At 40.8% G+C, this 13,767-nt stretch overlaps 1 protein-coding gene across 4 annotated transcripts in view; it reads left to right on the forward strand.

Moving 5' to 3' along the window:
* The window catches only part of Clcn4 (chloride voltage-gated channel 4), a 78,324-nt gene that overhangs the window by 37,830 nt on the left and 26,727 nt on the right, over positions 1-13,767 (forward strand). For all 4 annotated transcript variants that reach the window (XM_060375129.1, XM_060375131.1, XM_060375133.1 and 1 more), the window contains 3 exons: positions 367-489; positions 13,299-13,505; positions 13,630-13,710. In XM_060375129.1, coding sequence (XP_060231112.1) covers positions 367-489; positions 13,299-13,505; positions 13,630-13,710 — 411 coding nt within the window. The remainder of the gene's footprint in view (positions 1-366; positions 490-13,298; positions 13,506-13,629; positions 13,711-13,767) is intronic.

The raw sequence follows: 13,767 nt of genomic DNA on the forward strand, positions 1-13,767 counted from the left end.
TTCCACCACAGACAAGACAAAACAAATCTTTCAGAGTCTCACAGGCTGAGTTTTCTGCACCATACCTTTTATTAACTACAGTGCAAGTGGTGATTACAACCCAGCATCCTGCTTGCTATCCATTCCTGCTGAGATTTCATCCACTGGAAGGTTTCTATAAATAGCTTCTAGAGAAACATCCGATACTGTTTGTCTGTAGTGACTGTAACAATAGCCACACCTGTTTCTTTTGTTTATATAGGCTTGGGATAAACCTCTCTGAGCCATCACAACTCCGCTTTCCCTGATGGAGATGGCAATGTTGGGTACACTGTTCTCATCTGCTATGGCTCATTGATTCTTCCTTGTCTTATGTCTGTTCTTTAGGGTGCCAGTGCTTATATTCTGAATTACCTAATGTACATTCTATGGGCATTGCTGTTTGCATTTCTCGCTGTCTCTCTGGTACGTGTGTTTGCACCATATGCCTGTGGCTCTGGCATACCTGAGGTAAGTTGTTGCTGAAGTACTGTGTGCCAGCTATAATACCCACAATGAGCATGCTTGGTAGTCCCTATTGTTAGTTCATTTAGTAGTTAAGGAAACTAAAATGCAAACCAATTAAGGTACTTCCCTAAATGTCTCTAAACTGGAAAGCTTTGAATTGAACCCAGCAGTCTGGTTTCACAATGAGTACTACTGTATTAGGCAGTTTTGATCTGTTGCTTCTGAAATGATTAGACTTCTTCCTTGTAAGCCAAGATAAACTCTTAAAGCCTAAAGAAACTGAGTTCACAAAACATCCACATAAATTTGCTACTGTAGTAATTCTATGACGTAATGAGAAAAACAGACAATAGTGGAGAAGTATCACTTGAAAAGATTACTGGTGATCAGAAGCTTCCACCATATTGTGCCTTTCTGGTGACAGAAAAGTTAAAACATTAACTCTACTTTTAGAGCATTATAGTTGGAATATGCCTCTGTGACAGTATGGTTCTTGGAAATAGCTTTCAGTAATTTCTTGTAACCAATGTATCAAGAAAGTGACCTCATCATTCACTGAGACCAAGCTTGAAGCCTGGGAGAATCTGCTGGGTAAAATCATGGTAATAGAGCTGACTCCTGAAAATTCCCAGGCACAATGGTAACCAGAAATCATAAAATGCCTTGTGTGTTTACTCTAGTCATAATACTTCCATTGTTCCTTGAGTGGAAATGGAAAGAGTAAGTTGAAAGTTGAGTTGTATGCTGATGGTGGCACTGGGTTTCTGTCTCACCTTTTGCTTTTTAAATTTTTATTTATATAAAAATTGGATACAGTGTTTCATGTATCTAAGGATATAGTGAAATGTTCTGTGTAGCCAAGGATGGCCTTGAATTACTTATTCTCCTATATCAATTTCCCAGGTTCAGGATTTGCAAGTGTGCACTACTAGGCTTGGTTTATGTGTTACTGTAAAATGAACCCAGATCTAACACTCAACTAACTTAACTACCTCCCCAGTCCAGTGTACCTTCTGTACACTGATGCTGGTGCAAGTAGTTCTCACAAAGGCATAGATGATATATAAGGAAGATATATTGAAAAGTAAAATATAGGCTTGCTTCAGAAAAGAGAGTAAAAATATATATTGATATTGTCATACTGACTCTTTGGCACTTTATTTTGACATATTACTTCAAGAGGACCTAAGCCAAACTGCTTTACCACCTCTGTTAGCCAGTGTTCTATTACTGTGAAGAGACACCATGACCATGACAACTCCTATAAAGGAAAGCACTTAATTGGGAGCTTGCTTATATCTTCAGAGGTTTCATGCATTGTCATCATAACAGGGAACATGGTGTCATGCAGAAAGACATTAATGCTGGAGAAGTACCTGAGAGTTCTATGTCTAGAAGACAGAGAGAATGAGACAGATAGACAGACAGGCAAGGCTGGGCTTGGGCTTCTGAAACCTCAAAGCCCAACTCCCAACATAATTTCTTCAACAAGGCCACATTTCCTAATCCCTCCCAAGTAGTGCTACTCCCTGATGACTAAGCATTCAAACATAGGAACCTATGGGGAACATTCTTATTCAAACCACCACACAACCCTATTTCTTCTGCACAGCTAATTCTGCTCTAATGAAGTGTATACACTTTGAAAGCATATGGTACTATGCAAAATGGCATACTGAAAACCATAGGTTTCTGAGGAAAATAGGTCAGAGTGGGGGTCATAATATCAAAACCTAACACACATACACAGAGAAACCTGCTAAGAATAGTATCACAATGTCATGAATATTAAATGACCTCCACATATGTAAATACTACAATAAATAAATACTTCACTTATTGAAAAACTTCGATGTTTGCTTGTGGAAAGTTGAGGCTAACGGGATTGTAGCTTAAAAGAACTAAGGTGATGTATATCCAAAAACCAATAGAAAGTTGTCACAGGGGGTACAGGCAGCCATGGCACCTTAGCAGAGGTTTGAGATGGTAGGCATTAGAGTCATATTAAAATGAACATTTTGTGCTTTCCTACACAGCTCAGTTCAACTAGAGGCTCTATTCACATTGTATTTCTCTATTCACATTGTATTTCTCCGGAGGGAAATTATTCATAAAGCAAAATTTGCATTGTTTAAGCTCTTCTCTGATGAATGAATAGCATAGGTGGCAATTTGTATATTCAAAGAAAGTATTATTGCAGATCTGGCTTATTATTTGCTACTCAAAGCCTAAGGGACCCTGGAAAAATAAAAAGGATAGATAATTATTACTGTTACAGTTTACGATCTTACTGTCCACTAGTAGGTATGTTTTTACTCAAGCTTTTACCATCAAAGGAAGATAGTCATTAGGGATACTAAAACAGCAATGAATTGCATGCTGGATCAATCCTCTTCTCCTTTCCAAGAACCAGAGATTAATGGTTTTGCTGGTAATCTTGGAGACAGATATGACCTTTCTTTCTTCTCTAATGTGGCTATCTTATAAAATAAATTTTTATTTCTTATTACTTTGTGTGTGTGCACGTTGTGTACCAACATATGACAGTCTCTACACACATGACAGTGCTTGTGTGGAAGTCAGAGGAAAACTTTGCGGAGTCATTTCTCTCCCTCCACTTTTATATGGGTGCTGGGAATTGAACTAAAATCATTAAGCTTGATTCATAAGTGTGTTTTTTTTTTCATGCTGAGTGATATTACTGACTCCAAAGTAGATATCATCTTTGATGACAGTTGCACATTCAAGTTTTTGATGTGAGAAAATGGCATGTGACACAGATGATGCTCATAACAGTAATGTAAAGTGTGCAAAATAAAAAGTGGATCATTACCTTAAATATGGTTCTATTCATATGGCAGCCACAGGTAGCTACAATGAAACAACCTATGTACTATCTTGATCAAGGAAAGCAACTGAATTATTGGAAGTGGAGGGGGAAGAAGGAAGGTTCTACTGAGGAGGCAAACAAGGCTTTCAAAGGCATGTACTGAGTAAAATATATGTGGGTGATTTCCCTATTTACACTTTTATTTTTCAAGACAGGGTTTCTCTTTTGTAGCCTTGGCTGTCCTGGACTCACTTTGTAGGGTAGGCTGGCCTCAAACTCATAGATATATGCCTGCCTCTGCCTCCCCAAGTGCTGGGATTACAGGTGTGTGCCACCGCACCTGGACTATTAACACTCTCTTTTTTTTCATTATTATCTTTTTTTATTTTTTATTAATTACAGTTTATTTACTTTGTATCCCCCCATAAGCCCCTCCCTCCTCCCCTCCCAGCTCCACCCTCCCTCCCCCTTCTTCTCGCTTGCCCCTCCCAAGTCCACTCTTTTAACCACATACAATTACTTAAAAAAACAAACAAACAAAAAAACTTTTAATTGATTCTTTAGGATTTCATATCATGCACCCCAGTCTTACTCATTTCCCCATCCTTTCATATTTGCCCTCTGCCTTCCAAACCCCTCCAAAATAAAATAAAAATTAAAATTAAAAATAAGAAAAAAATATCTCACTGTGGACGCTGTACTGTGTCAAGCAGTATACCCTTTTGTCTAAATATCTTTTTTTTTTTTTTCAATGCAGTTTATTCAGGAACATTGAACAATCCTCGGACCCCGGGGAAAGCCAGCCCACAGCTTAAATAGCCTCTGGGTAGCCAACCCAGGCGTGCCACGGGGGCAATGCAGATAGGTCCACATACATAGAAGCAAGCCAGATCCTCGGCCTTAGCCAAATGTGGAGTTGTTCGTGACAGAGAGCACTCACCATCGGGAAGGTGGAAGGCGGAAACCAGCTCCATCTTTAAGGCATAGCATTCCGCAGCTCTCTACAGTTCCCCCTTTTTGTTTTAGACGCATCAGGCAAGAGTAGAGGTCTGATCTCTGATATTAGAAATAAATTGGGACTTTGTACAGATGTTCATTTAGGTGTCATCCACCCAAAGAGCATCAGACCCGTCCGATACCTTTTTCTCAGAGGCGGGACCTGGGGCATCAACCCGCATGCAATCAGACATGCTCTTCTCTGGGTCCAAAGCGGCTGACCCTGAGTGCAGTGCTTAGCCTCGCATCCTGAGCATAACATTTTAGCTTTTTATGGTATCCAACCATGCTTGGGGAGAATGTCCTGCTTCAATGGCTGTAAAGGCCTGAATGATCATGGCTGCATCACACTGTTGTGAGACTCTAATCTTGCATATATACCACAGGCAAACCAAGGAGACCAACACCAGAAGGCCTGCTAACACTCCCATGCCCACCCATTCCTTCAGATGATTCATGGCTGCAGCAATCCATGTTGATAATCCTGTGGCTAGTCCTGCGTCCACTCCGGTAGAATTTACTGTGACAATGGCCACTCTCAGCTGCTCCATCGTAGTATCGAATTCTCCAGTCCAATTACCTAAAATATAGCTCAACAATTGTTTAGACAGATTTGCAGCGCAGGAGAAATTCTCATGTTGTATGCTAGTGACACAAAGTCCAGCATACTTTCATTGACAGCCAGATTGAGCGATTTGCCATAGGGTATCAATTTGCTCCTGCAAGAGGTCAAATCTGATTGAACACCATCAAGCTTCCTTTCAGTTGAGCATTAATTCCTTTATGTACAACTAAGGCATGAGCTACATTGGCTAAATGATTATTCAGGGTCTGAGCCGTCTGCCCAGTATGACTCATGGCTAATGCCCTGGTGGTAGCTCCAACAGCCGTCAATGAGATGGTAGTAACAATGGTGGCTGTAGTTCCAAGATCCCTTTTCTGTCTGAAGAGAGTCATAGCGTGAGGGGCATCAATGGGCATAGGCACCCAGTGAGGCATGCGAGTAACCAGGGCATACCTAACTTTACTAGCATTCCAGCATTGGGCAAAAAAGCAAGTATCATTACCACAATTACTTGGCTCTATCTGGCTAATAATGAATAAAAATGGGGGATATAGACAAACAGGTGTGGGCTTATAGGAAATATTATGAGAAGCCTTAACCCCTCGTTGGAACATCCTGCGTCAGTTCTAGAACTAGCAGTGGTGGTGTCCGAGGTCTGAGTAGGTTCAGGAGACCATTGCCCCCAGGGGCGAGACGTGCTCCATGCCAATTGACTAACTCCATGTTTTCCTCCAATTTTGAAAGTCATTTAAGGTTCTTAAATTATTTTTTTTCCCTTTTTTCTTAAATTTTTCATCAATTACACTTTATTCATTCTGCATCCCCCCATAAGCCCCTCCCTCCTCCCATCCCAATCCCACCCTCCCTCCTCCCTCTGCTTGCATGCCACTCCCCAAGTCCACTAATAGGGGAGGTTCTCCTCTCCTTTCTGATCTTAGTCTGTCAGTTCACATCAAAAGTGGCTGTATTGTCCTCTACTGTGGCCTGGTAAGGTTGCTCCCCCCCCCCAGAGGGAGGTGATCAAAGAGCAGGCCAATCAGAGTATGTCAGAGGCAGTCCCTCTTCACATTACTATGTAACCCAATTGGACTCTGAACTGCCCTGGGCTACATCTGTGCAGGGGTTCTAGGTTATCTCCATGAATAGTCCTTGGTTGGAGTATGAGTCTCTGGGAAGTTCCCTATGTTCAAATTTTCTTGTTCTGTTGCTCTCCTTGTGGAGACCCTGTCCTCTCCAGCTCTTACTATTTCCCAGTTCTTACCTAAAATTCCGTTCACTCTGCCCAACAGTTGCCCATCAGGCTCAGCATCTGCTTTGATAGTCTGAAGGGCAGAGGCTTTCAGAGGCCCTCTGTGGTAGGTTCCTAGGTTGTTTCCTGTTTTTTGTCTAAATATCTTTACATGCAAATGTTCATTACAATGAGTCAATGGTCTGGTTCAAAGTTTCTGTCTTCTGCTACATTATCAATATTGGATCCTCACAGAGACTCTTTTAGGATATCCTGTTGTTGCCTATGTTGTGAAAATCTGCTGTGTTGTATCTGAAGGACCAGCCTCTTTACACACTCCAGCAGTTCACAGATGAGGTAGATTTTGGGGTGGGCTAATTCAAATCCCTCGATCTGAGCGTGGGTGATACCTGAGTTGGTCAGCCTGCCAGCTCTCCTTCACCCACACCACCAGGGCCAGCTCTCTAGCACAGTACCAGTTAGTACTTAAGATAGTTTGAAAGTTTCATGAACCAATAATGGTCTCACAGTCAAGGTTGGCTAGTATGAGTCAGCAGTAACAATGCCTGCACTGTTAGTGTAGCAGAGCTGGAAATCCTTTACCTAGGAAGACAAAACTTACCATGGTTCTTGGAGAAGATGGACAAAGAGAAAAGTTTATGTCAATATATATTTTGTTCTTAAAGAAGCTTCTCTGAAAGGCAAATGGGATAGACCTCAGAAGATGGAGAAAACAGGGAACAGAACAGAAGCCTACCAGAGAGGGCCTCTGAAAGACTCTATCCATAAGGTTATTAAAGCAGATGCTGAGAGTCATAACCAAACTTTGGGAAAAGTGCAGGGAATCTTATGAAAGAAGGGAGAGATTAAAAGGCCTGGAGGGAACAGGAGCTCTACAAGGAGAGAAACAGAACCAAAATATCTGGGCCCAAGCATCTGTTCAGAGTTTGATACTCCAACCAAGGACCATGCATGGAGATAACCTAGAACACCTGCACAGATGTAGCCCGTGGCAGCTCAGTGTCCAAGTGGGTTCACTAGTAAGAGGAACAAGGGTCTGCTCTGACATGAACTCAGTGGCTGGCTCTAATATCACCTCCTCCTGAGAAGGGCAGCCTTACCAAGCCACAGAGGAGGACAATGCAGCCAGTCCTGATGAGACCTGATAGGCTAGGGTCAGAGGGAAGAGGAAGAAGACCTCTGCTCTCATCACATTAGTAAAAGTATAGGCTGAGCTGCTTACAAAAGCTGTTATATCTTACTGGAGTCATGTGATCTGGTGGAATATGTTGACGGCAGGTGACAAAAGAGCAGAATGAACACAATGCACATAGGTACATATTTACCTTTTTATGTTGCTGATGATGAGACTGACAAGCTCTCTGCTACTGAGCTACAAATTAGACAACTGAATTTTCAAAACTGCTCATCCTTCTAAGAATTTTCTTCCATAATATTTTGATTATTTAAGATAAAAATCCCCTTGGAAACTTTCAAACTGTGTGGAATTACAATGTGGCACAGGCTGCCCTTTTTATTTATGCTTCATCAACTATTCATCAATTTTCATCAGTCTTTTTATTTATGCTCTCTGAGTCCTGCCTGGGATTACAGATGTGCATCACCATACCCACTATAAAGATTTTGAAGTGCTAATTTAGAGATTTTTTTTCTGTATATTAAATACAGAAGTATAAGTCCTGTAAAGCATGTTTGAAAATGAGCTCTTTGGCTAAGGAAATGGCTCAATTGGTTAGAGGGCTTACAGTATAAGCATAGGGCTTGAATTTGAATATTCAGCACTCAAGTAAAAGTTGAGCTTGGCTGCATGTTTCTATAACATCAGCATTATGGAACAGAGATGGGCAGATCCTAGAAACTCAATGACCAGCCATCCTAGCTGAAACAGTAAGCTTCATGTTCAATGGGAAATCTTCTATCAAGGGAATAAGTAGAGAATGAAGAGAAGTACCTAGCATCCTCCTTTCATCTCTATATGTGTATACATGGTGCATACACCTGTGTGCATGTACCCTCATAACATATTTCCATACAAATAGCATGAAAGCAAGCACTCTAGTTTCTTAGACGTAGAAAGCAAGTCTAGTGTCTTAGACTTAGTTTGTATAGACCTGAATTTCTCTTGAACCTTTAAATTCCAAAAGGCCACAAGTGTTCATTACCAACTGGACAAGAAATTTCACCCTTTCAAATCTTATTCTTCACTGATTTCTTTTCTTGACCAAATATGAGCATTCACATAAACATTTATTGATCAGAAAGAGCTTTGTTTAAGGGTGCCACCACCTAGTAAGAGTCTCTGCAATACATCTCACTAAAGCCCTGCTTGCTCCAGATTCTATCAATTCATATTAAAGTAATTAGATTTGGGCATCTCTCGGGAATGAATCTGTTTTCTTTATTTCCTAATTTGATCATGACAATTTTATAAAATCATTTTAGAGAATTACAAAATACCTATTACATTGTTCAATTCACCACATGTCATTGCTGGCAAAGGCTCAGATAATTTAGATGCTTGTGATTTTTAAGTGGTATTATGCTTTTAACCTGTACCCCAGGGTACAAATCCATATTAACTAACTGACAAAAATTATAGATATTTTTTATTTGAGGCAACAAAAAAGGTCTAGATTGTGTCGGGCATAATCAAACATCCTTTCAGTACAGACATCTGAGAGCCCCAGAGCACAGGCTCAATTAGAGCAACCACCACTAGTTAAATACTAGTTTAACCACAACTGGTTTGTCTGAGTAGCTAGACTAGTTCAAGAAATACCGTTTGATTACATCTAAGAGTCCTCTTATTCTGTGAGAAGGAACACAGATTTTTGGGATATCTGTGTATGTCTCTCTCTCTCCCTCCTCTCTCTCCTCTGTCTCTCTCTCTCTCTCTCTCTCTCTCTCTCTCTCTCTCTCTCTGTGTGTGTGTGTGTGTGTGTGTGTGTATTTTTACCTCCTCCATTTACCTCATTTCCCTCTCCCTTTTTGTTCTCATCCTCTTTCTCTCTTCTTCAAAACTGAGAGAGAGAAAGTATTATCTGTGGTGCACACCTATAATCTCAGCACCTGTGAAGTGGAGGCAGGAGAATCAGGTCAGCTTAGCCTAAATAGTGAGACCCCATCTTAACCCTAGCCCATTAAAAGGCAAGAGATGAAATCTTGAGATAAAAAGAATCCAGTCGAACTCAACAACAGGCTCTTTGACCTCCCCGCTCTCCAAGGGAGGAACAATCCTGCTAAGCCACAGAGGAGGACTTTGCAGCCAGTCCTGAAGATACCTGATAAAACAGGGACAAACAGATGGAAGGGGAGGAGGTCCTCCCCAATCAGTGGACTTGGAAAGGGGCAGGGAGGAGATGAGGGAGGGAGAGTAGGATTGGGAGGGAATGAGGGAGCAGGATACAGCTGGGATACAGAGTTAATAAAATGTAACTAATAATAAAAATAAAAAACAAATAAAAAATTTTAAAAAAGAATCCAGTCCACAGCTCTTTAAAATTTGAGGATTAGCCCATTCATAACCTCCTCAAATCAACAAAATTGACATGATAAACAATATAAGTAAGCACTGAAAAACCAATTTTGTTTCAGTGATGACTCTTAAAGATTGAGAAATTAGGGATAATTGTGTTGCTTTTTCCAGGAGCTGAGCATTTTAGACTCATCTGGCTGTAAAATACGCTTTGCCTTGAATGCATCTCAGGACAGTTACATTAGATCTTTGCTGGGAAAGTTAGTTCTTGATTAGGTCTTTGAAGGGAGAGCTACTCCTTGATATTTTCTAGTTTGCCAAGTGATTTTGATGAGGTTGAGAAGCATTATGTTTGTTGTTTGAGAAGTTGTTTTACTTGGCTGAGTGATGTCCACAAGAAGACATTTTTCTGTTATGTAAATGACATTGACAAGGGAAAACATTATTCCATAACTTAGCATACAATTGGGAAAACTGTTTAAGAATTTGATTAACTGACCTAGGATCTCATGATTCTAATCAGTGGATTGAATGGTAAACATTCACTCTTTATAGTCTATTGTGGCAGAGGTTGGAGGTAGAGAAGTATTGAACCACTAGGAAAAATGAGCTTCAGTATGCAAAGTCCATCATAGATACTGGTATCCAACTGAATTCTAGGCAAAGTCTTAAACGCACTTGTAAAAATAAAGTGGTTATTTGGCATTGATAAAATGGAGCAAGTCTGCAAAGGAGTAAGAGAGTAGTTCTCTCTACTCAAACTCCTTTTCAATAGGAAACAATGGGAACAATATGATCTTTACATATGGAAACTTCATAGTGAAATCCATCATTTTATATGCTAAAAGTATCTATTTAAAATAGCAATCTATGGCAGGGCATGGTGGTACACACTTTTAATTCAAGCACTCAAAAAACAGAGTCAGGTGAATTTTTTTCTTCTTTTTAATTTTAATTTTTATAAATTACAGTTTGTTCACTTTGTATCCCCCCATGTAGCTCCCTCTCTCCTTCCCTCCTAATCTCACCCTAGCTCCCCTTTCTCTACCTATGTCCCTCCCCCAGTCCAGTGATAAGGGAGATCTTCCTCCCCTTCCTTCTGATCCTAGTCTATCAGTTCTCATCAGGACTGGCTGAATTATCTTCCTCTGCGGCCTGGTAAGGCTGCTCCCCCCTTAGAGAGAGGTGATCAAAGGGCAGGCCAATCAAGTTTATGTCAGATTCCATCCCTGTTCCCATTACTATGGAACCCACTTGGACACTGAACTGCCATTGGCTACATCTGTGCAGGAGTTGGTTGGGGTATCAGTCTCAGAAAAGACCACTGTGCCCAGACTTTTTGGTTCTTTTGTTCTCCTTGTGGAGCTGCTGTCCCCTCCAGGTCTTACTATTTCCCACTTCTTTCATAAAGTTCCCTGCACTCTGCCCAAAGGTTGGCCATTAAGTCTCAGCATCTGGTTTGATACCCTGCAAGGTAGAGCCTTTCAGAGGCCCTCTGTGGCAGGCTCCTGTCCTGTTCCCTGTTTTCTCCTTCTTCTGATGATCATCCTCTTTGCCTTTCTGGATTGAGCATTTTAGCCAGAGTCCTCCTTCTTGATTAGTTTCTTTAGGTATACAGATTTTAGTAGGTGTATCCTATATTATATGTCTAATATCCACTTATGAGTGAGTATATACCCTGTGCGCCCTTCTGCTTCAGGATGATCTTTTCTAGTCCCCACCATTTGCCTGCAAATTTCATGATTTCCTTATTTTTATTGCTGAGTAATAATCCATTGTGTAGATGTACCAAAATTTCTGTATCCATTCCTCAACTGAGGGGCATCTGAGTTGTTTCCAGCTTCTGGCTAATACAAATAAAGCTGTTACAAACATGGTTGAGCAAATGTCCTTGTTATGTACTTGAGCATCTTTTGGTTATATGCCTAAGACTGGTATAGGTGGATCTTGAGGAAGCACTATTACAAACTGTCCGAGAAAGCACCAGATTGATTTCCAAAGTGGTTGTAGAAGTTTACATTCCCACCAGCAGTGGAGGAGGGTTCCCCTTTCTCCACATCCTCTTCAGCATGTGTTGTCATTTGAGGTTTTGATCTTAGCCATTCTGAAGGGTGTAAGGTGAAATCTCAAGGTCATTTTGATTTGCATTTCCCTGATGACTAAGGATGTTGAACATTTCTTTAAGAGTTTCTCTGCCTTTCGATATTCTTCTACAGATAATTCTCTGTTTAGCTCTGTTCCCCATTTTTCAATTGGATTACTTGATTTGTTGCTCTTTAACTTCTTGAGTTCTTTATATATTCTGGATATTAGCCCTCTGTCAGATATAGGCTTGGTGAAGATCTTTTCCCAAGCTGTAGGCAGTCTTTTTGTTCTGACAATGATGTCCTTTGCTTTACAGAAGCTTTTCAGTTTCATGAGGTCCCATTTATTGATTGTTGCTCTTAGAGCCTGTGCTGTTGGTGTTCTGTTCAGGAAGTTGTCTCCTATGCCAATAAGTTCAAGGCTCTACTTTTTCTTCTAACAGGTTTAGTGTGTCTGATTTTATATTGAGGTCTTTGATCCACTTGGACTTTAGTTTTGTGTAGGGTGATAAGTATGGATCTTTTTGCATTTTTCTACATGTTGACATCCAGTTAAACCAGCACCATTTGTTGAAGATGCTATCTCTTTTCCATTGTATGATTTTGGCATCTTTGTCAAAGATCAGGTGTCCATAAGTGTGTGGATTTATTTCAGGATCTTCTATTCGATTCCATTGATCGACCAGTCAGTTTCTATGCCAGTATCATGCAGATTTTAGTATTGTTGCTCTATGGTACAGCTTGAGATCAGGGATGGAGATACCTCCAGAAGATCTTTTATTGTAGAGGATTGTTTTAGCAATTCAGGATTTCTTGTTATTCCTTATGAAGTTGAGAATTTTTCTTTCAAGGTCTGTAAAGAATTGTGTTGGTAATTCAATGGGAATTACATTGAATCTGTAGACTGTTTTTGGTAAGATGAGCGTTTTTACCATATTAATCTTGCCAAGCCACGAACATGGGAGATCTTTCCATCTTCTGGTATCTTCCTCTAATTCTTTCTTCAGAGACTGGAATTTTTTTCATACAAGTCTTTGACTTTCTTGGTTAGGGTCACACCAAGGTACTTTATGTCTTCTGTAGCTAACTTGAAGGGTGTTGTTTCCCTAATTTCTTTCTCAGTCCTTTTGTCTTTTGTATACAGGAGGGCTACTGACTTTTTTGAGTTAATTTTGTGTCCAGCCACTTTGCTGAAGGTATTTATCAGCTGAAGGAGTTCTCTGGTAGCATTTTTGGGGTCACTCAGGTATACTATCATATCATCTTCAAATACTGAATCTTTGAGTTCAAGGCTAGCCTGTTCTATGTAGTGAGTTCCAGTCCAGACAGTGCCACATAGTGAGACCCCCATCTCAAAAAAAAAAAAAAAAAAAGGGAACTTGTAGTAGGCTCAGTTTGTATCATGGGCTCTTTCAGTTTGGGAATTCCAGTGACATATAAGCCAAGCAGAGAAGATTCACAGAAGCTGGGTCAAGTTATAAGTTTTAAAAGCTGGGGAAAAGTGGAAGCCTTTTTTACAAAGGGGCATTGTATTTAGTGAGTCTGGTTCAGTTTCTTTCCTAGCCCTGGACCAATGTAGTACACTTGCCCTCACTCTCCATCTTTTGTTGCAGATAAAGACTATTTTAAGTGGCTTCATCATCAGAGGCTACTTGGGGAAATGGACCCTGCTAATCAAGACTGTCACCCTGGTACTGGTTGTGTCCTCTGGCCTGAGCCTTGGGAAAGAGGGGCCACTGGTGCATGTGGCTTGTTGCTGTGGCAATTTCTTCAGCAGCCTTTTCTCAAAGTATAGCAAGAATGAGGGCAAGAGGCGTGAGGTGAGCCAGCTCCCTTCTACCTCCACTGGCAGGGGACATAGCTTCTTAGAGTCCTTACCTCATCTTACCAGCCCTTATTCTATGCTCCCAACCCCCAGCTCACCTTTAACTAATTGATTTGCAGGTGCTTTCAGCTGCAGCTGCAGCTGGTGTCTCTGTGGCCTTCGGTGCTCCTATAGGAGGTGTGCTCTTCAGTCTAGAAGAGGTGAGAGCGGGCAGAAAGCATTTTCACGGTTTGGAATGGCCAGAAATACGTGGGTAG

This window comes from Meriones unguiculatus, chromosome X, assembly GCF_030254825.1.
Source record: "Meriones unguiculatus strain TT.TT164.6M chromosome X, Bangor_MerUng_6.1, whole genome shotgun sequence".
Lineage (NCBI taxonomy): Eukaryota > Metazoa > Chordata > Mammalia > Rodentia > Muridae > Meriones > Meriones unguiculatus.